General features: G+C 39.6%; 2 protein-coding genes across 3 annotated transcripts in view; one reads left to right on the top strand and one right to left on the bottom strand.

The window, feature by feature from the left end:
• The window catches only part of pald1a (phosphatase domain containing paladin 1a), a 148,004-nt gene extending 142,032 nt beyond the window's left edge, over nt 1–5,972 (bottom strand). The window contains exon 1 of the transcript XR_015848028.1: nt 5,845–5,972. The gene's annotated coding sequence lies outside the window, so the exon portion shown is untranslated. The remainder of the gene's footprint in view (nt 1–5,844) is intronic.
• Nucleotides 5,973–12,149: 6,177 nt separating this feature from the next.
• On the top strand, nt 12,150–23,070 carry ndr2 (nodal-related 2). Of its 2 annotated transcripts, none has more exons than XM_088323747.1 (3): nt 12,150–12,588; nt 16,153–16,855; nt 22,704–23,070. In XM_088323747.1, exons 1-3 carry the CDS (start codon nt 12,380–12,382, stop codon nt 22,854–22,856), a joined length of 1,065 nt encoding a protein of 354 aa, XP_088179873.1. In that variant the 5' UTR covers nt 12,150–12,379; the 3' UTR covers nt 22,857–23,070. The 2 variants fall into 2 exon arrangements, with proteins under 2 accessions (XP_088179873.1, XP_088179872.1); XM_088323746.1 differs by having other exon boundaries at nt 16,089–16,855.

The raw sequence follows: 23,070 nt of genomic DNA, 5'->3' as shown, positions 1-23,070 counted from the left end.
AAAACAGTGACAGGTTATCACTGGATTTTTACAACGTATTTTAAATATAAACAAAATGAAGAAACATACAGTACCGTGAAAAAGTGTTTGCCCCCTTTCTGATTTCTGATTATTTTCCATTGTTATCGCTCACAAAAATCTTAGATCATTAAACATATTTTAATATCCCACAGAGACAACCCAAAGAAATACAAAATGCAGTTTTAAATGTTGATTCTATTTGTCAAGGCACAAAAAAAATCTAGGCCTATCTGGCCCTATGTCAAAAGGAAAACCTAATTAAGTTTGGCCACCTTTAACAGTGTTAACAGATATCAAACATTTGTGATAATTAGTGATGAGTCTTTCACAATGTTGCCCCCCTCTTCTTTGTAAATTGTCTGTCATATTGGAAGGTTTTCTAGCACAAACGTCCCATTTAAGTTAAAATCACAGCATCTCAATTGGATTTAAATCTGAATTTTAAATTGGCCACTCTGAACCTTCACGTTGTTGTTTTCTTTTGGGCTTTCAGAGGTGGACTTGTTGAAGTGTTACGGATTGTTGCCCTGCTTCAAAGAAGCAGCAGTAAAGATCAGTGTTCATGTATACTATAAGAAAGACACTCAATGGAAGAAATGACATCAATGGGAGAGTTCCCAGACAAAAAACACTGCTGTCACAAAGAGAGTTGTGTCACAATTGCCATAAAACATCTTGATTATCCTCTATACTTTGGATTCTGTGGACTAATTAGTCAAAATTAAACTTTTTGGAAGTTGTGCAGCCTATTATATCTGGTGTAAAAATGACACAGCATTTGAAAAAAAGAACATAATGCCAACGGTAAAGCATGGTGGTGGCAGTGTGATTGTCAAAGGCTGCTTAGAAAACCCTCCAATGTGGCAGATTTGTTTTTAAATTGCAAAGAAGAGTGTGCCAAAAAACCTCCACATCGTTGTGAAACACTCAATACCAATTATCGTAAACGTTTGATTTCTGTTATCGCTGCCAAAGGTGGCTCAACTTTCCATTGGGTTTAGGAGGCAATAACATTTTCACATAGGGCCAGATAGGTTTTGATATTTTTTGTGCCTTAATAAATGCAGTCAAAATTCAAAAACTGCATTTTGTATTTACCTGGGTTGTTTCTGTGTGATAAGAATTGGTTTGATGAGGTCAAAACCTTTTTGAGTGATGGGCAAAAAAAACCACAGAAATAAGGAAGGGGGCAAATACTTTTTCACAGCACGGTATCAACAAAAATAACTACAGTATCTTGTGTGTGTGATTTATAATACGCTGCAAAAATGGACTTTTACCAATTTTAAATATATTTTTTCTTATTTTACTGCGCTTGTAATTATTGCTGTAAAACTTCCTATTTTAATAAAAAAAACGTTTTTTTCTTAAGTTGAATACTTTAAGAGACATTGTGTGTCTTCCTAGTGGCAAAAGAAAAAAAACATAATTAAAAAAATGTAATGCTTTGAAAAAGAGGCAAAAATGTATTATATAACTATTATATAAACATGCATTTTCAAATACTACCCCAGAGCGATCTGACATGAGTGTCTGCCATCTTGCTTCTACAGGCACTCCGAAAAACCAAAAACTTTGTGAAAGGTTGGGCAAAAAATGAGAAAAATGGAGCAGTTGGTCTCCATAGTTTGTAAAGTCCCTTGTACTATGTAGCACTTGTTTTCTGTCCATGTAAAATAAGAAAAAAAAATTATTTATGGCAGATGATTGTTAACTTGGAAAATATTTTTTAGTCATAAATCATTCTTAAAAATAGAAAAATCTGCCAACATCCGTATCAAATAATTGTCCTGATTTAAGCGATTATTTTTGCTTTTGTTTAACTACAAAACTAAATTAAAATTAGTGAAATGAGGACATTTTATGCAAACAGATATATATATATATATACATATATATATATATATTGATTTAATGTTAACACGATCACTATCAATAACTCTGAAAGTTAAACACAGACACATTTTACAGCAGTCAATGAGTGAGTTAAGTAATTGCTCAAGATTAAGCTTAATCATCGACTAGGAAATTCATTGGGGAGTACTTTCACGTTACAGAGTTTGATTAATTGCAGTTTGAGCTCTCGTTTTCTACTACTATTCCCACAGGACACATGAGGAAAAGTAATATGTACAGGGATGCGTCCCACCCCAAGACAAAAGAGTATATTGTGTTATCCGCTTGAATGCCAAAAGCACACTTGTTTTTCCCCCCAGCAGTGAGCACATTGCATTATTACATTATTGCACTCCACACCACATATTTGTCTTCTATACAAAAGGAGCAATGTTCATCTACTTTTAGGAGTTTCTATTTTGAGAACATAGAATTTGTTTGCTTTTGCATCATTTGTACGACAAGAGCTCACTTTTTATGGGTACAGCTGATGGTAAAAACATGTACACAATCTTAATGAATTATTAAATTATCAATTCAGCATATTTGTGTTGATATTAATACTGGTGGTGTGTAGTAAAATACAGTGACCCAAATGTGATAACTTGATGGCCCGCGGGCCAAAAGTGGCCCACCACATAATTTTGTGTGGTCCATGAGACTATGCTGAGAGAAGCACAAGAGGCAAATGAGCCAAAACGACTTTTGCAGTTTAAAATATGTCCACTGAATGTTGCCAAGGCCATGCACCACTCAAAAAACGCCCACTGTAGTTGTATTTCATGACGACCATTAATCAACCAAAGAATATTGAGGAAACCTTAAGTATTATGGTACTTCAAATACAAGTCACGGATGCACTATTTAAGAGATACAATATTTTTAAAAAAAAATAGCACCTAGTGGTTTCCTTTCTTGAATAGATATGGAATATAACAGCTAGAGTTACAATATCCAAGTAAATATATTAAGGGAAAAAAAAAGTAGAAAGACTTTTAAATCAATCATTTAAATGAGCGTTTGTATAATATTTCTCTTTCCAGTCTGCACTGTAATGAAAATGAATTGCTCTTTTAACTTTTTTTTATGCTGTTGATAAACTTTACAAGAGAAAAAAATCTTAAGTGATGGAAAAATTAGCGAAAAAAAAACAATAATTGTCTTATAATCAAATATTATAACTCATAATTTAATTGTTAACCTACAACAAGACCCCCAGCCCTCTAGCTAGGGCCCAGTTTTAATGCAAATAATTGCCCCGGTGAGAATTGATTTTCTACCATGTGGCCACAAAGGGCACTGCTGCAACACTTTGTTTGTCAGATGAACAAATTTAATTTGAAATGCTATCATTAACTCTCCAAATTTTTCTAATTCCTCCATATTTTCCTGCAAATGTTTAAAAATAAAAGCATCCTAGAAGTGCCATGCAGTAAGTTTTATTTTGACAAGGGGAGTAGTATATCCCTCAATGCAAGTAATTACCATGAATTTTAAAATGTAATAAAATTTGAAGAAAAATCTCATGTAGTGGCAGGAAATAATCTTATTTTTATAATTAGGATTCATACAGCCTTATCATGGCCAAATTCAATGAATTTTCAAGGATTTTCAAAGCCATTTTTTAATTTATTCAGTACCATTTTACAGAGCCACAAGTATATCTGCGATTCACATTTGCGATTTTTCATCTTGGGTGTGCATTTATCAAGACATATGATTTTTAGATCTTGAATATACCACAAATAGATTTAGTTTTGAAACAAATAGCTCCCCATATAGATGTTAAGTAATTGCAGGAAGTTCTTCCCATTACGATTTACCACTGTAAAACGCAAGGCCCATAATCAATGTCCATATTTGATACGTAATCCTTGTGCCAACATAGATTTCATAGTGTGCTGGCCCCTTAATGGAGAAATGACGCTTCAAAGGACAATGTCATTCAAACTAATGTCAGCTGCAGTTAATCATGAAGGAACAACAAATGCAATGGCAAAGCAAAGCCACCGGAGAGCCATTTCTGCATAATTTTTAATGGTACACTTTGTAATATTTGACCACTAGATGGCACTGTATTATCTAAGACCAAGGCCAAATGAGAACAGCGAAGCAGCAAGATGTTGGACAAACATGGTGGTGACTACTAGGAATGGATCCATCTATGTAAATGAAATACAAATTTCCCGACCTATGAATATTTTTTCTAAATTAACATTGGTATGATCCTTCATTGTGTTTGCCTTTTATTCAAAAAACATGTTTTTCATTTTTACTTAATTAAGTTGTTTTGTACCACTAGGAGGCACTAAGTATTACACAGTCACTTAAAGATTTGAGAAAGTTAGCAACAATTTCAAGCATTTACAAGCCCTTCACACAAAATTTAAGCACGTTTGAATCCTTGGAAACACAACTTTGAAATTCAGTTTTTCAAGGAAACCTGAATAATTTTTGATACACATGGATTCTGACTTTGGTAGTATAGATTTTTCCAATGTCGATTTTGCTCGAGTGGCCCCGGATTCTGGCGCGGTTGCCCCGGCGCCCAGTTGGCCCCGTCCATGAAAAACGGCTGAGACGTATTTGACTGATTGCTTCTTAGAGTACTTAAACGCGTTCGTCTGAACTGTGCTTTGCTGGAGCGTTTGTTATACTTGTCAAACTTTGGTGAGATTTCTGTGAGATTTCTGCAAGTTCTGTGTAATTCTGAGAAATGCCTAATCTGTAAATCTGCCTGCGCTAGATCCTGTTTTGTTTTTTGGTCTGATCCGTTTGTTTTTGACATATTTTCTTTTGTTTGGATTTCTAATCAACTCCGCGACCATCGATCCCTGGATCGAGTGTGCGCACCATCCTCATCCTCCCCCAGTAAATTGTGAGTAGGTCTACGCGAATGGGTCCTTATTTCCTGTTTCCCGCTCCGCTTCGTGACACGTACAAGAAAGTCTGCACGGAGAAACGCAAATTTGTCAATTATGGGTACCATCCGGTATACAACGTCTATCACGAAACGGCAAATCAATCAAGTCAAACGAGTTCGCCGTGGTACCCTCTATCTCGGTATTGTTTTTTCGTTGGTTTGGTGCTACTGTGCGCATGCGTCTGCTGCCTGGGGATATTCCGTGGTAGTTGTGCAGTGAAAGGAAGTCCGCCTCTTTTTAGAGAACCGGCTTTTTCGGCTCAACTCATTAAAGAGAGCCGGCTTTCAATTGGCTCACTTGCTTTGATGCATTATAGTAGGAATTACAGTATTATATTGTATAAAGAAGTTAAGAAAAAAATGAAGTATAAAATGAATTCATGATTTGAATAAGAGAATGTATTATTTTACTTAATTATATTTGCATGTGTTTTTTCCTTCTACAGTGAACGTCCAAGCTACTTCCCTTTAGAACTTTTTTATAATAAACCTCATTCATGTCAAGCAACTCAGTATCTCACAACAAAAAGTTAATTAACAATATATATGATATAACGAAACACGTGTACATTATAACATGTTAAACTACATAAATAAACACGTTTGGAAAAAAAATATGGTGTAAGATTATTTTGTATTTTGTAAGGGAAAATACGACAGATAGTAAGGGCATGGAGCCGTGGAGGTTGACAGGTATGCAGAATGATCATTATTTTCAGTTCATTTTTCCACGCTGTCTTAAAAGAGTGGGGGTTGGTGTATCCCTAAATCGGTACTCCTCTGCCCCCTACCCGCTTTCCTTACTTACTCTGTTAAACACACTTATGCAAGGAAAAAAAACTTTCATAGTACATGTTTGTAAAACTCTCCAAAAACACAATTTCGCTGGGAGAGGAAGAAATTCTAGAGTTAGCATCCTCTTGGCGAGGCACGAGCGAACTCGTGTCAGCCTCAAACGGAGATCTTGGAAAAGACCCCAAACTTTGAGAAAAAGGCTAACTCACCATTGCAGCTAGCGGGGCGAAGAATTTTTTTACAAACAAGTTAATGGAACCGGTAGCAGTTTTTTCCCCGTCACGCCAGAACACTCTGATTTTTTTCTTCTCTTTTTTTCTTTCTCGGAGAAATTGAGGACGTTGCCTGGAGAGGAGACACAAAAAGTCAAACTGCGCATGCGCCAAAATAGAACCGAAACATAAATGAAAAAGATGAATATTATATTAACGATAAAAACTTCAACAGAAATAATACATTTGGCAAAATATCACATCGATAATCACCTGTCACAGGCTATATGTTTGACGTGCTTACAATCTTAAATGTAAATACACTACAGCAATGGTGGGCAAACTACCGCCCGCGGGCCACATTGCATCTGGCATTTCAATGCGGCCCTCCAAACGAAAATGGGAAGATATTTTGGCAATACAAAATTATAAATATTAGTTAATAAAGTAGGTTTAATAAAATAAATGTTGTTCTTCTTTCCGCCATTTTGTCCCCAGTATTATTATGTGTGTCTACTACAAAAATATACTACTTAAAAAAATACCAAAAATCAAATTTAGTGCTTAAAAACAGGACACATTTATGGGTTTGCTTTGATTCTGAAAAGGAAAAGATGACTACAAAAATACTTCTGCAATAAAAATAAAATACAAAAATACTATGAAAGAAATACTGCAAAAATACAACTAAAACAATACTAAAAAATACAATTACAAAAATACTGCTAAAAATGCTACTATAATACTACAATAATAATACTACAACAACAAAACAACAATCACACTGAAACAATACTAAAATACACTTCAGTAAAAAGACTAATTTGAAAATACCAATTTGAAAATACTACATAAATACTACAGAAATATAACTATAATAATACCACAAGAATAAAACCCTGCAATTACAAAAAACAACAACAATAATAATGCAAAATTACTAAAGAAATGCTGCTAGTAAAGTAATACAAAATACTACAGAAATACTGAAAAAATACAACGGCAGTAATACTACAGAAATCCAACTACAAAAATACCATCTTGCTGCCAAGGCTGACCTCCTCAAACGTCTTTTTTCTTTTCTTTTTTTTTCATTTTCACATAATTTTTTATCATTTCTCTTTTTCACGCAAAAAAACATGGTCCAATGTTTTTTTACTGTATATTTCTTGCTCATTTAAAAAACAGGCTAGGACCCGTCAGCATTGGAGAAAGATGTCCAGAGTTATGTTCTCAGTGTTGCCACGACAACCCAGGCGGTTAAAGGATCCTTGAACCCAACAGTTGAGAAAGACTGATCTAAATCATTCCATAAATAAGATGATGGCGGCGCGCACGGACGCAGCAGCTCACAGCTCTTCAGCTAAATTTCTATTTATTACCGTTCTTTTGTCCTTTTTGCTTTTCTTTTTTGGACACATGCGTGGCCAATAATACTTATAGTCGGGAGGAACTCATACAATTGGATCAGCGTCTAAATTTCAACTTTTTGGGCACTTTTTATACCACCTTTGATATCCAGCAAGAAAAACAAAGAGATGCAGGATCTCAGTGGGTGGCCAACCCACTTACGAAGCGGCAGGGACGGCGTAGGGATCGTAAACAAAAGCGCGGCTGTCTCTCGGGCAAGAGTGCTGAGCTAAAGAAGCTACATCGGCGAAACGGCAGTGAAGGACACGAACATGATGGAATTGTCCCTAATTCCACCAATATTTCTTCATCGATCTTGCCTATCAACCGACGCCTGAGACTCAACACGCCCAAACGGCGACATCTTGTGACGATCTCTACAAAGACTTCAGCTGAGTTCAAAGATTCAGCAAAGCTAAAATTTGGTCTTTTAAATATTAGATCGATGGCTCCTAAAGCTCTACTTGTTGATAATATTATTCGTGATTACAAACTTAACCTGATAGGTCTGTGTGAAAATTGGTTGAGACCGGATGAGTTTTTACCGTTAAATGAGGCTTCTCGTCTACGTGAGCTGTCATGTAGCACGCTCTTTGAAGAAGGGTGGCGGTGCTGTGCTAATTTCTGAAAAAATACTCAAACTTACTCCCGTACCTCTAATAATTATAAATAGTTTGAGTCTCTTGTTATGTGGTCCTCCTTAATGTCAATTTATGTAGTAACCATTTATCGCGCACCAGGACCATACTCAGTTTTCTTAGATGAATTCTCTGAACTGTTGTCTGACCTAGTAACCTATGCAGACAAAATAATAATTATGGGGGAATTTAACAATTATATGAACTCCCCACTCAGTTCACTTACTGTTGCGTTTAGGTCTCTAATTGATACATTTGGTTTTAATCAACTGATTGATTTGCCGACTCATAAAGATGGAAAGACGCTAGACTTGGTTCTGACTAAAGGAATTTCAACCTCAAATTTGACGGTGTTACCGTTTACTACCGTTATTTCTGATCATTATTTGGTGACATTTGAGGTGCTGGCCAAATGTTGTTTTAAAAAAACTGGCTCGCTACCAAGCTTGAGGTTTTCCATCAAACCTGATGTGACAACTTGTGAAAGTATAAAGCAGCCCTTGCCTCTGCAAAATCAGGTATTTTTCGAAGGTGATTGCGGCACAAAAGAATTACCCCAAATCCTTTTCGACACTGTAGCATCGGAAACGAGGCAACAGATTATCCCAGATAGTTCTACCTATTCAGCCCATGACATTAGGGTCTTCTTTAATAAGAAGATTCAACCGATACGGGAAGAAATTTCTAAAGACAGTGTTAAAACATCACATATTAAAGGGCTGAAATCTATAGATGCGCGACATGGTGGCTGTCCAGGGAATTTTTCCCGATTTAGTGATCTCTCAGGAACCGTCCTCTTATGGTTCAGATCCTACCTCTCAGATAGGACACACTGTGTTAAATATGGGGAAATTACATCTGAGCCCTTTAGTGTTACCTGTGGTCTTCCGCAGGGTTCAGTACTTTGCCCCCTTTTTTTCAGCATTTACCTGCTTCCATTAGGTGGCATCATTCACAAGTATAATATCAGTTTCCATTGCTACGCAGATGACACTCAACTATATCTTCCGATGAAGGAATCTGCCACACTAAATTGTGGAAATTCGGAGGCCTGCTTCACTGAGATAAAAGAGTGGTGGTCACTCAACTTCTTGCGCCTTAACTCTGAAAAGACCGAAATGTTAGTTATTGGTCCATTTAAATGCCGTGACTTGTTCTCAAAAACTGCTGTGAACATTGACATATGTAATATCACCCAGAGTGACTCAGTTAAAAATGTAGCTGTCATATTTGACCTCGATCTGTCCCTTCAAACACACATGAAGAATATTACTAGAACAGCTTTCTTCCATCTTCGCAACATTGCTAAAATTCGTCCTATGCTGTCTTAGTCAGATGCAGACATTATAATTCACGCATTTGTTACTTCCCGTCTCGATTACTGTAATGCACTACTCTCCAGTCTCCCGAAGTCTAAAATCAAGAGCCTTCAGTTGGTACAAAATGCTGCAGCGAGGCTTTTTACTAAGACAAGAAAGTTTGATCACATTACCCCGATTTTAGCTAACCTGCATTGGCTTAGCTTAAAATATAATTTTAAGGTTCTGTTGGTATGATACAAAATCATGCATGGACTTGCTCCCTCATATCTTTCAGATTTAATTTTCCCCTATAATTTGGCCCAGACCCTTCGCTCTGAAGACGCCGGTCTACTAGTGATCCCAAGAGCCAAGAAGAGACCCGCAGGTTCGAGAGCGTTCTCTATCCGGGCCCCAGAGCTGTGGAATGCTCTTCTCCCTGAGATTCGATCTGCAACCTCAGTGGAAATATATGAATAACCTATATTTTATGTTGATAATATGTGTATTATTTGCCTTCATGTAGGTTTTAGATGAGGGGATGTTGTCATAATAGTCTGTAATAATAGTTTGCAATCGTCTTTGATCTGTGCAGCCCTTTGAGACTCTTTTTGATTAAAGGCTATACAAATAAACATGACTTGGCTTGACTTGACTGTTCAATGTCTGAAGAGTGTCCAGTTCTGCATCGACCAGCTAGCAGAGATGGGGAGCTGCTTCGTTGATATCATGGACTTTTTGGACAATTTTTTTTAACATACAAGCTTTTTTTTAATCAATGTTCACTATGTCTTGTGTACTACTACCCAATGCTGAATCTATTGCACCCTGGTCATCCTGGAAGGGGGATTATCACTTGTGAGGCCCCTTCTCAAGGATTTTTGTTTTCCTCATGCTGAGATTTTTGAGTTTTTCCTTGCCCGCATGTTGGTTTAAGATCTGTGGATGGTGTTACTGTAACCTGTGCAGTCATTTGAGACACTTTTTGATTAAGGGCTATACAAATAAATGTGATTTGACTTGACTTGTGCGAATAATGACACCCCTGTTGCATAGGCATACAGTAGATAGACAAATCATTTATAGAGACTCCCTTGCCTTAGTCATTGCTGGTTCACTCTTTCGCGTTTTTGATTAAATAGTTTTGATTGTCATTGATATAAACGTATCGTTTATTGTGGTCAGGGAGAGCATACAAGTACTGCACAGGGCCGGTTGTATGTGTGTATGTTGGGTGGGGGTGACTGTCTGTGTTCACGACTGTAATAGGCTGGTGTATGCTGTCAGTCAAACAGCTGGGACATGTGCAGTCAACGTCTCTGAACTGGAAAGGATATCAGCTGCTAGCTTTTATTTTTTGTTATTGTGTCCGGAAATCGACTGATTAGGCATTGAAAGGGAAAGCATTTGCCTTGCTGCAGGTCCGGCCTACTGCTAAGGCTAAGCTAACAACCTTCACAAGCTACGCCTGCACAGCGTGACTAGTCCCTAATGCCAGATCTATTAGCCATGAAACGGACAAATAAGAAGCTACAACTCATGGGAAACTGCTACATTCAAGACTCTTGTATTTTAATCATGGGGAGAAATGGCCCAATTAGAAGACACCCAATGCTATCGCACAACCAGCTAGCCACTCTCTGAATTGCCAACTAACACTGACAGGGAGAGCCTTCCAAATTTGTTTTACGGCGGCGCAGTGGTTAGCGCGTGTGCGGCACAGTTCTAAGGTCTTGGGAACCTCCTTTGTGGGTTCAAATCCTGTGCGGAGTTTGTATGTTCTCCCTGTGCTTGCTTGGGTTTCCTCTGGGCACTCCGGTTTCCTCCCACATTCCAAAGACATGCATTTCAAGTGGATTGGCCGGTCAAAATTGTCCCTAGGTGTGAACGAGCGAGCTAGTTGTCTGTCCCTGTGTGCCCTGCGATCGGCTGGCAACCAGTTCAGGGTGTCCCCTGCCCACTGTCCGATGATTGGGATGGGCTCGAGCACCCCCGCGACGCTACTGAGGATAAGCGGTGCAGCTAATGAGAGATGAGAAAATGAAAAAGCTGGGGAAAAAAGAAACAAAAGAATAAAAGGTAAAGGGAAACAGAAAGAGAAGAAGAAAAAAAGCATTGAAAAATAAGAAAAAGACAAAAGAGAAAAATCTAGGAATAAAAGAAACAAAAGATGAAAAAACGTAACAAAAAAGGGAAAAGGGAGAGAAAGAAGAAAACAAATATAGCAAGGAAAAAGTGTAAAAGGCTGGGAAATAAAAAAAATAATACAAGAAAAAAGTAAAAAGAGGGGGGGAGAAGAAGAAAGCAAGAAGAAAAAATAATGTACAAAGGGAAAAGCATGACAAAATAATTGAAAAGGAATTAAAAAGAAAAAATATAAGAAAAAAGAGAGTAAAAGAGGTTCCCTTTGCACGGTAAATACGTTTTGGAAAATCTATGATTCTACAAAATTATAATAACATTAATTGTTTTCACTCTGCTGTGAACTATTAACTCATTAAAAAAATGTACGAAGCAACTTTAAACACGAATCCATGCATGACACAACAAAAGGTCTGTTAAAATATTCGCTTTTTGGTGCAACAAAAAAATAAACTACAAAATACAAGAATAAACTGTACATTTTTAAAAACGCTAATTGTGAGACACATCCTTCAAAAACACTCGAAATAGTGCTGTGTAAAAAAAAACATAGGGCCCCCATGTGCATTTGATATGCCATGCCCACCCCCCCGAGACTCATGTCTGGCAACGGCCCTGTACCTCTGTACTGTTATATTATTTGTGTTTTGTTTCGTGTTGTTGACAGTGTTGAACTGAAACATTGCCATCATTCTTCGCATGGTTGGCCGGCGTGTGTACTGGAGGGCTAAGGAAGGGCTCGTAAGCATGCCCCCTCCCCTCAACCCACCCTGGCGCTCTCATTAGCAGCTGAATGGCTGATGAGCTGTCAGGTAGCACTTCTTGAGGACGCATGTCAACTTCCTTTAATGTTCTCGGCTACTTGTGGAACATGAAAGGAGTGGATGAGGAGGGGGTCCTTGTCGATAGGGGGCAGGTCTGGGTAGATATATATAAGACACCCCTGGAGATTCGGGTCTAAAATTGTTGATTTCGAGGAGCCACCATGCGCTCATCGCGAGCCTCCCTGCTGCTACCCATTTTCATCCTCCTCCTCCAGCGAACATGCGCGGTCGTCCACCTGCGTCCTGCCGGCGAGGTAGCTCGACTGCGCGGCGTGAGGGAGCGCTTAACACTCGTTGGCGGTACCGGAGGAACCGGGCACCAGCTGCCCACCTACATGGTGCATCTTTATCGCAACTTCAAAACAAACGATACAGCCAAGCAAGATGCGGAAAGGCGAGCAGACACAGTGAAGAGTTTAATTGCGAAAGGTACGAATTTTGTTTTGGTTGTTTTCCCCGATGAAAAAAAGATAGACATTTTTTATGACATTCCTAAGAGGGCGTGACGGGTAGTGGGGTGCCAGACAAGGGCTTGAATCCACATCCCGCTCAGGGTGAGGATCAGCCAGTCTAATTCTCAAAGCAAACCTCTCTCGCTCCTTCTTCTTGCTTGTTGATTGAGCATCTTTCCAGACGCGCCCCCTCCTGCTTCAAATCTCTACGACACAAGTTCCCTTAGTTCTTTTTTTTCCCTTGCCTTTTCACACTTGTCCTGATTAGATTAGAGCCTCAAGGGGGATGTTACCACAGCCATGGCTCCCAATTTCGCTATTAGGTGTCAGAGTTTGTACCTATTTGTTTGGCCGAAGAGGAAATTACATGCCCAAAATGGAAAATTCCAGGTGTGTGCTCTGCTAGCTGCAATTTTGGGTTGTTTTGCTTTGAGTGGATTAAGTTGATCATGTGATGCTGAAGACTTCTATCATGAACATGCTCTTTATTCTTGTAGATTGATTCAAACCACACCTCAACACAAATTGATCCCCCATTCCACATTCTTCTCTGCAGTCGCCGACACCTCAAATTTGCACCCCTGGTGGCCCTAACATCGCACCTTAACCCTCCTGTTGTCTTTAAATCAAAATGACACGCCACGGTGTTGTTAAAAAAACCCAGGAAAAAAATCCCTGAATTATATAATTATTTAACATTGATATTAAAGACTTTGCCTACATTGGTCCCAACAGTAGTCAAGCTTTGTTTATTTTTTTACACTTAATCACCAAAAATCTCAAAGGGCAGACTACAGACTACTATTACACAAAGGAAACACTCAAAAACCTCTGCGTGGAAAGGAAGAAACCTTGAGAAGGGGCCGCACATGAGGTAATCCGTCTTCCAGGATGAACAGACTGCAATGGATGTTGGAAGGACATCAACAGACAACACACATCATCAACATGGAATATTGGTAAAATAGCAGTAGAAAAAAGGAAACATTTTTGATTCACATCTCCATGTACGGTGTATAAAAAGTACAAATACTGTATTAATAAGATAATCACTACTCCCCACCCTTGTCAAAATCAGTACTTTGTCAGTCCGTCAACAAACCTCTGCCCCGCAAGACGTGGGTTTTGACCCAGTCCTGTTTCCTGTTGCTATTCCCTGTGCGGTATTGTTCCAGTTTATTTTTGTCCTGTTTAATATTGGTTTCCAGTTTCGTTCCTGTCTATTTTTGTCCTGTTTATTATTCTCTCTAGTTTTCGTTCCTGTCTAGTTTGTCCTGTTTATTTTCGATATCCTGTTTCATTATCAAGCCTGTCTGTCCGTCCTGTCCGATATCGACCCAATCTGTACAATATTTACTCGGGCAATTGGTTTTAATCTTGTCGGCCTCTGGCTTCCTATCATTTCACTCCAGACTGCTGCCTAACGTGCATGACTCCCCATTTCCCGTAAAATAAAAGGCTTGTGTGAGAATGTCACACGTTTGGGTCCTGATCTTGTTCTTGTTCATGACACTTCTCCACTGTTGACAGTTCTTGGCCTCTCTTGTCGTGGCAAAGTTGGAACCAGACCAGTCCTTAATGTTGTTGGCCCAGTTCTTTCCTCCTGCCCCATTGGACCGAGCCCTGGAGAATTATGTTAGCCAGTCCTGTTCATCTTATGATGTGACCATACCAGTTAAGTTTCAGTCCACGCACAGTTGACAACTGTTTTTCGTAGGGTCCAATGTGCCCGTTGATAGTGTTGTGCACAGTTTCTTTTTTCATATGGGTGAGTAGTAGCTGATGCCTAGAAGTTCTATATGGCATCGCATCTCCATGTCCAGGATTTTCATCTCTAGCTTTACCGTGAGAGTTCATGTCTTCCAAGCGTAGAGGATGATGAAAGTAATTAGTGCTTGTATGAGTCTGATCTTTGATTTCACTGCTATGTTATTTTGCCTTCAAATTGGTTTAGGTCTGGCAAGTACGGCTGCAGTTTATAACCAATTATATTTAGTTTGGAGTGTTGATAAATAAATTGAATATTTTAATGAGAAATAAGCTAACGTTTTTCAACAAAATATCTGATTAAATATCATTATATTGTTCATTTTCTGAACCACTTGTCATCGTTTCATTAAGGTCTAGATCAGGGAACTCCAAAATAATTTACTTGAAAGCCTCTGGCGCTAGGGTCTGGGTGAGGATGGGCCACATCAGGTTTTCCACAGGAAAAGCGCTGACAAAAAAATTCCACCGCTTTCAAAAACTAAAATATCCCATCTCAAAATATTATAATATCATTAAAAAGTACTAGTAGGCTGAAAGCAATAAGCAGCACTATTCAAATGATAAAAGGTGTTAGGGTTAATGGGTTTGTAATTGGGACAGGTTTGTCCAGTCACCCCACACATGTCCCTAATTAGCCTGACCCGTCATAAGGACATTTTGGACAGCACCCGTTGTCGGGTCATTCTAAATTTTCCACCCTTGATTACCAAGGCACTTTTTTCCAGTTTCATCCTGGTCTTTGAGGTTCGTTTTTTGTTTTCTGAATTCGATAGTTTAGTTGTTCATTGACTATTTGATTGTTCCTTTGTTGACTAATTTGTGATTAAACTACATTATTTTTAAGCTTCCTGCATTCGGGTGCACCTAAATCACTACATAATGACCTGAGAACAGGTTCTGTCCAAAATGTCCTTATGAAGGGTCAGGCTAAGTGGGGACGTGTATGGGGTGATTGGACACACCTGACCCAATTATAAACCCATTAGGCGTCCTCTGGTGGATGGAGGCGCACTATACCCTAACAAAAAGGCTTTCTAATTAATCCAGAATGTATGACACTTTTTAGAAAACAATCATTTAATGTTGGGTTTAGAAATTTTGGATGATTGTTATTAAAATGGTTTATATTTCTGTAAAGCATTTTTTTTCTCCAATTGATTAATTAAAAATGTGTAGTATTGTGATTTTATCAAACTTGTCTGCTTCCAATTTATGGCTCACATAAACATTTTCTTAAATTTGCAGATGATCTGGTTTGTTACACTTTAAAACAATTAACAATCTCGGAAAGTCAAAGTCCGGAGTTAAATCTAATTAAAATGTTTTAGTGTTAGACGGGCAGTACATGAGAAAAAGCCCTCCACTATGGCAGATTTGAGACAATTTTGTAAAGAAGAGTGGGACAAAATTCCTGCACAGCGTTGTGAAAGACTCATTGACAGTAAACGTAACCAGACCGGCTATTAGGCTCAGGGGGCAAATACTTTTTAACATAGGGCCAGATAGGTTTTGAGATCTGTTTGGGTTGTCTCTGTGTGATCTTAAAATTTGTTTGATGATCTGAAACCTTTATGAATGGCTGTGCAGAAAAAAAAAATCAGAAAGAGGCAAATACTTCCTGGCACTGTAAATTACAGAAGCACAACAACCGTTATTTCATCCTTTCTTCAGACTAACAGTTCTTTTTTGTGTCTGGTTCTCCACCAGGGTTGGTTCAAAGACATGGGTGCTGGGCTGTCACATTTGACCTCCACGGCTTGCTATTCAACAGGGGTATCCAAGCGGCTGAATTGAGGATCCGTCTCCCACCGAACGCACCCAATGCTTCCGTGACCGTGTACCACCAGCACGGCCCCGACTGTCGCCCCATCTCCGACATCTGCCGGCAGGGTCCGCAGCCAGTGGGAGTCCTGGGCCCATCCACCCTGCTCTCCTCCTACCACAGCTGGAGGGTCTTTAACATGACTGGCCCGCTCCTTTCCTGGCTACGGGAGAAATCCTCGCTCAAGGTACGGCAAAAACGGGCAAAGGGAAAGGTGGAACGGGTGAGGGGGAAGACGGAACGGGCAAGAGGGAAATCGGAAGCGGCACTGCCCCAGCTCGGCCGGGCAGGTGATCACGCCTTGCTGGTCATTTTCTCACACACGGGCTCAGACCGGAACCCAAAAGCTAAAGCCAGCTTGCTCCACACGGCCAAGCGCTCCAAATTCTTGAGTTCAGCTGAGACGAGGAAGCCCAAAGGGCGCAGGAGTAAACGAGGTCACGGAGCACAAGTGGGCATTGCACCCCGGGTGACTGGATGGGGTCTGGATGAGTCTCTGTGCCGCAGAGTGGACCTGCAAGTGGATTTTAATCATATTGGCTGGGGGTCTTGGATAATCTTCCCCAAAAAGTACAACGCTTATCGCTGCGAGGGATCCTGCCCTGGACCTTTGGTTGCACACCTTAACCCAACCAATCATGCGTACATGCAGGTAAACAAGAAACGATCGCCACTTTTTTTCGGATGTCTTTAGTTTAGGGGTCACCAACCTTTTTGAAGCTGAGAGCTACTTTATTGTCACTAATTAGCCCAAAAGCTAGCAGTTTGGTATGCATTTTTAAAATAAGAACCTAACAGGTTATTTTAAATCATGTTTAGATAGTTGAACACATTTGAATCGTAATACAGTAGTACTTCTTTGTACGAACACCTCTAAACATGAGAATTTTGGTATACCCTCCAGTCTTGTGGAAAATGGGGACCAGAACCATGCACGAAAAGTGAAAACCAGCTAAGTAGTGTTGCACCTCCATAAAAGCCCTCAAGGGTCAAACTAACTTTAAGAAGACATCATTACCAACTAAGAGTATAGGACTGTAACAAAATAACAATTATAAATCTACAAATAATAACACACAACACACATTTGCAGCTGAATGAGTGGTTTTAATATCATGATACAAAAGTCAGAAACAAATGGAGGACTTCTTTCAGTGTAATAGAGCAATTAGTGTCCTTTGTGCTAGCATTGGTGTGCTTGAATTGAGCCAGATCTCCGTGATGATTAAAATAAAACTGTCCGGAATGTAACGGTTTCCCACTAATTGTAGCTTCAGGTTGTCCATTTCACGGCTAATGGACCTGGCATTGGCAAGATACAGTGTCCGCAGCAGTGGCTTAGGAGAGTTGTTACCCTATCCTGGTAGACCGGACCAACAGCACTGTTCTTACCTACTCCTTTACACCGCCCAAGTCGGTTCTGGAACCTGATAATGATCCATGGCGCACCCACCATTTCCCCCATCACCATTTCGTTCTGACTTTCCTCAGAGTCTGGTTTAACAAATGAATTATTTTCAATGTAACGAGCCTCTAAAAGCCGCCCAGCTATGCTGCAGCTTGTTTTTGGAGGCAGCCTCTTTAGCGCCTGCCAGCTGTTTAACTGACGGCATACACAAGCCTATCACAGTTGCGCACACAGACAATCACACCCACCCAACACAGAGCGCCCTCCCTAATTTATACTCACTATCTGCTGTCTATCAGAAGACAATGCACGTTAAAGCAAAAGTGAAATTAGGTCATGTTTATTTTTATAGCCCTCAATCACAAGGCGTCTCAAAGGGCTGCACAGACCACAGACAATTGCAAACTGCAGACTATTATTACTATGATACACGGGGGCAAGAAAAAACTCAAAAACCTAAACATGAGGAAAATGAAGAATCCTTGATAAGGGACCGCGCATAAGGCTGCAATGGATGTTGCATTAACAAACAATACACAGATATTGTCAACATGAAATACAGGTCGTTTATAAGCTACAGAATACAAGTGTGTTCTGAGCCTAGATTTAAACACTTCCACTGAGGTTTCAGATCGAATCTCAGGGGGCAGAGAATTCCACAACACCAGGGCTAGAATGGAGAACGCTCTCGAACCTGTGGATATCTTCTTGGCTCTTGGGATCACTTGTAGACCAGAATATTCAGAGCAAAGGCTCCAGACAGGAAGAGGGGGAAATTAAATCTTTGCTGCTATTGGAGTTTAATTTAATTTTTTCATCTCTTTCTTGCATTTGGTACATTGCAGTATGTTCTTCACCAGCTCGCCCTACAGTACTGAAGTAGAACAGCTTTAATATTAACGACAGTAAAGACAAAAACAATTACATTTTAAGTCCGCGAATGAGTGAACCAGCAGTAACCCAAGCGCGAAGTAGCAAGGGGTCTATGTATACATTTTTTTCAACCAAATTCTTGCTTGCTATACAAAAAAAAATCCAGTTTACGAGAAGTCCCAGAGGCTACCACTAGAGAATGCTCGAGACCACTCACCGCTTATGGTATGAGCACGATCCTGGGACAGATTAAGCTTGTATGAAGAGGGGCCATTATAGTGACTTTTTTGTACTTGCATATTTGGTTTCTTCGGTCTTACTTTTGCTGAAATGTAATTATTTTATTTATATATATTTATCATTGAGTGATTGATTTTCTCAGTAATTCTTACTTTGGTTTTTAGATCATTTTGTGTTGCAACATAAAAAAAAAATCATTTTTAAACAGTGAAATACTTTTATCAAAGCTTTTCTTGTAGAAAACCAATGCACCCTAACCTTACCATGACCCTAGTTCTGACGGCCCACGAGTAAATTGAGTTTGAGATGCTTGCTCCATGATCAGCAACCACTGGGCCACCACGCTGAGGGTCGTTTGGTACCAGGCTATACAGAACTAAATCAAAGTTGCTTCATTTTAGAAAACAAAGATGCCTTATTTTTCTGCTTATAACCTACAAAACGTACTTTTTTTTTATCCACAAAATGAAGTTCTACTATACATGACGTTTTACAATAGAATATTACTGTGTTTGAGCAAGGCTTAATCAGTCGAAAAACATCGCTGACCGCATTGGCACAACATTGGATGCAACAGGAATTGAAACCCAATCGCAGCGGTGAGAGCGAATCTTAACTACTCGACCACTCGGGATGTAGATGACATAAGAAAAGGCATTGAACTTTATCTCATCATCATACTTTATTTAATCGCAGTACAACATTGTTGAATACATGGGTCCATGATTAAAAATCTTTATTAACAATGTTAACTAAGAACACAGTACCAACATACAATTTATAATGTATTTATTAAATGTCCTTCAAATTCTGATTCATCAGCAAAAGTCGTTTCCCTCGTCGTGCTTTTTTTCGTATATTTATATCTTTCATGACGACTTTCTGTTTACTCCATTTGATAACATTCGTCTCTGGCTTTGTGAGTAAAAATGGTGTGATAATGAGATAAAATCTAAAGCCTTTTCCTCTGGCATTTACATCCCTAGTGGTTTTAGATTACACAGTGAATTGAGGATTATTATTATTATATTGTTGTTGTTGTTATTGACATATTTTGTTACTGTTAGTGTTATGATTATCAGTATTATCATTGGTATTATTGATATTATTACTCATGTCAGTATTAGGCTGGGCATTTAACCGGCCCATGGTACAAAAGATTTTGGGGACCACTGCTGTAGAGGATGTATTATTTGGGAAAATCATGCTTCTTGTTTCAAAACCTGTTGGACACTATCCATTTAGCAATTTTTTGTCGCGTGTTTGGGCACCTGAACACAAAGTTTGTCCTCTGGATGATTCCGCTTTGGCTAGGTTTACACTGCAGAGCTTAATGCCTAATTCTGATTTTAGGGTGAAATCTGATGTTTTTCTGAGATCGTTTACATTTCCAACTAAATGCGACTTCTATGCCATTACCTGTGTGAATGTCACAAGTGTCCAGCAAGCGCAGAAGAGGACACGTGAACTCATACGCAATGCGCCTATTGTTTGTGGAAGTACTCATGGATGTAAATGGTGGGGCGTTTGCCCCCCCAAATAACATCAAATCCAAAACCTCGCTTCCCCCCTTTAAATGCTCTCCGTGTCTTGTGATTTAAATGTAAATATTCTTAACTACATTAGAGCAGGAACGTGTGGCTCCTGAGCAATATATGCCTCTTTTCATGAGTACTTGTGGCTCAGAGACTATATTGAGACAATCCAAATTTCCTCTATATTGTTTCAATTTCAAATTAAGCTTCACCAAGTTTAGTACAAGCAAAGTCAATATAGCACTGGGAAAGAGATTGGTTCGGTCCAGTGTATAAATGGTAGTTTTAACTCTGGTTTACAGTAAAGGTGTCACACCAACAGACCATGTTTTGGCAGTACGTTGCCAAGGAAGCTCATTAAATTGTGAACAATCTGTAAACTTCGAAAAAACGTTAACCAAGCACACAGAGCAATTTGATTGGGTGAGTGGTAGTAGTGAAAGGATGTCATTGGGTAGGTGGATCTTTGCATACACAGCACGCTTCGTTCTCTCTCGCATGCGGCAACTGCTCTGAAGAGAAATACTGAACAGCCGGAAACTTGTCGTTTAAAGATAGATAGATAGATACTTTATTCATCCCCGCAGGGAAATTCACCTTTCCAGCAGCATCCCTTCGCTGAGAACAATACAAAAGGAATACAATATACAAATACCCAATGTGACGTGCTAATAACCACTGTAACGAGTTGTATAGAGTATTTAAATAGTGCTACATAAAATACACACTGCAATAAAAGTACGGTAATATGCAAGGTAGGGGGTGTAGTTTAATGTGGGCCTTTACTCCGCCGGGTGGAGTTAAAGAGCCTCATGGCATGAGGAAGAAAAGATCTCTTCAGTCTGTCCGTGGTACAAGACAGTGACAGCAGTCTGTCGCTGAAGCTGCTCTTCTGTCTGGATATAATGCTGTGTAGTGGATGGGATGAATTGTCCATGATTGACTGCAGCTTTTTCAGTGCCCGTCTCTCAGCTACTATTGTCAGGCTGTCCAGCTCTGTGCCCACAACAGAGCTCTCTTTCCTCGCCAGTTTATTGAGGTGAGAGGCATCCTTCTTCTTGACGCTGCCTCCCCAACACGCTGCCGCATAGAAGAGGGCGCTTGCCACAACAGTCTCATAGAATATTTTCAGGAGCTTTTTGCAGATGTTGAAGGAGGCCAGCCTTCTGAGGAAGTAAAGTCGGCTTTGACCTTTCCTACATAGAGCTTCTGTGTTGGCAGTCCAGTCCAGTTTGTTGTCCAGCTGCACACCCAGGTATTTGTAGGTCTGGACAAATTTTACACCTTCTCCTTTGATGGTTACAGGAACCGGGTGAGTTTTAGTTCTCCTGAAGTCCACCACCATCTCCCTGATCTTGGTGGTGTTCAGGTGCAGGTGGTTTGCGTCGCTCCATTGAACAAAGCCCTGAATCAATTTCCTGTACTCCTCCTCCTGCCCACTTCTGATACATCCCACGATCGCAGTGTCATCAGCAAACTTTTGCACGTGGCAGGACTCAGAGTTGTACTGAAAGTCCGATGTATACAGAGTGAATAGGAATGGAGAGAGCACGGTCCCCTGCGGAGATCCTGTGCTGCTAACCACAGTGTCCGATGTCCCAGTTTCACATACTGGGGTCTGCCTTGTGTACAAAAACACTGCTTTCACCTTGTTTCTTAAACCATTGTTTTACAAAGGTCATGATTTTAAGTAACTGTAAGAAGGAGAGAAGATTAAAATGGTATATTTTTTATATAGGACACTGGGTCCGGCATTATTTTCATTTCATAAAATGTATCAAATCATCTAATGTCACACAGTGAAATAAAACGCTATAAAAATATCAGCTTTTTCTGGCGAGAGGGTTAGGCGATTTTATTGAATTTTGTATTAAAATATATGGTGTGGCTCTCTCTCAAACAAAAAAAAAATCGAATTGTTTTGCTATTATGGCTCTTTGGTTCACAAAAAGGTTCCCAACCACTGCACTAAAGGATACTATCGCTGTGAGAATGAATTCTACTGCTTCTTCATAGCACTGATGTACTGCATGGTTCAGATCATGCTATGCTGGCTTTTCTGTGAGTTACAAAATAAACAAGTGTTCATCTTCCATGAAGGTGTGAATTCATAGCACTACCTGTTTTCGTCCGCCGTGGTTGTTGATTTGTCCCCTTCCTCCGGTCTGGTTTAAGGCAGAATAGCCTATCAATGATGTGCAGGTTGCATGAATGTGTCTTGACCGTTCACACAGCAGTCACATTCCAACAGATCAGATGTATCAGATTTAGGACCACATAGGAAAGTGGCCTGGGTATGGTGTAAAAAAATTGGATATGCGACATTCAGACGGACTTTAATAGATAAGATAGAGGTCCTGATTCCTTGCGGTGCATACCTAGCCTTTATCACTGTTGTCTAATCACTAATCTCTACTTCTACTTCTTCTCTATTTGCCTCACAGAGTTTGCTCAAACATTACCAACCGGACCGAGTGGCCTCACCCTGCTGTGCCCCAACCAAAATGAGCCCCCTAAGCATGCTTTATTATGAAAATGGCGAAATGCTCCTACGGCATCACGAGGACATGATGGTGGACGAGTGCGGGTGTCAGTGATTACAACCAAAAAGAGACTTAACAAACAAAAAAAGGCACACTTAGAACTGGAAATGGGGAAGCTCTTTTATCCTTCACCATGCACTGTATGTTGATTTATAAATTAATGTATATTTATTGTGAATATTAAAAACAACTGTATTTATGTATATTTTTGCAGCAAAGCTGTCTCGTGGTTAACCTTTATTTCGCTGTGAGTTAAAATGGCTATGTA

This window comes from Urocampus carinirostris, chromosome 19, assembly GCF_059441175.1.
Source record: "Urocampus carinirostris isolate Australia breed hairy pipefish chromosome 19, RoL_Ucar_1.0, whole genome shotgun sequence".
In the NCBI taxonomy this organism is placed as follows: domain Eukaryota; kingdom Metazoa; phylum Chordata; class Actinopteri; order Syngnathiformes; family Syngnathidae; genus Urocampus; species Urocampus carinirostris.
This window is presented reverse-complemented; position numbering and strand designations above follow the sequence as displayed.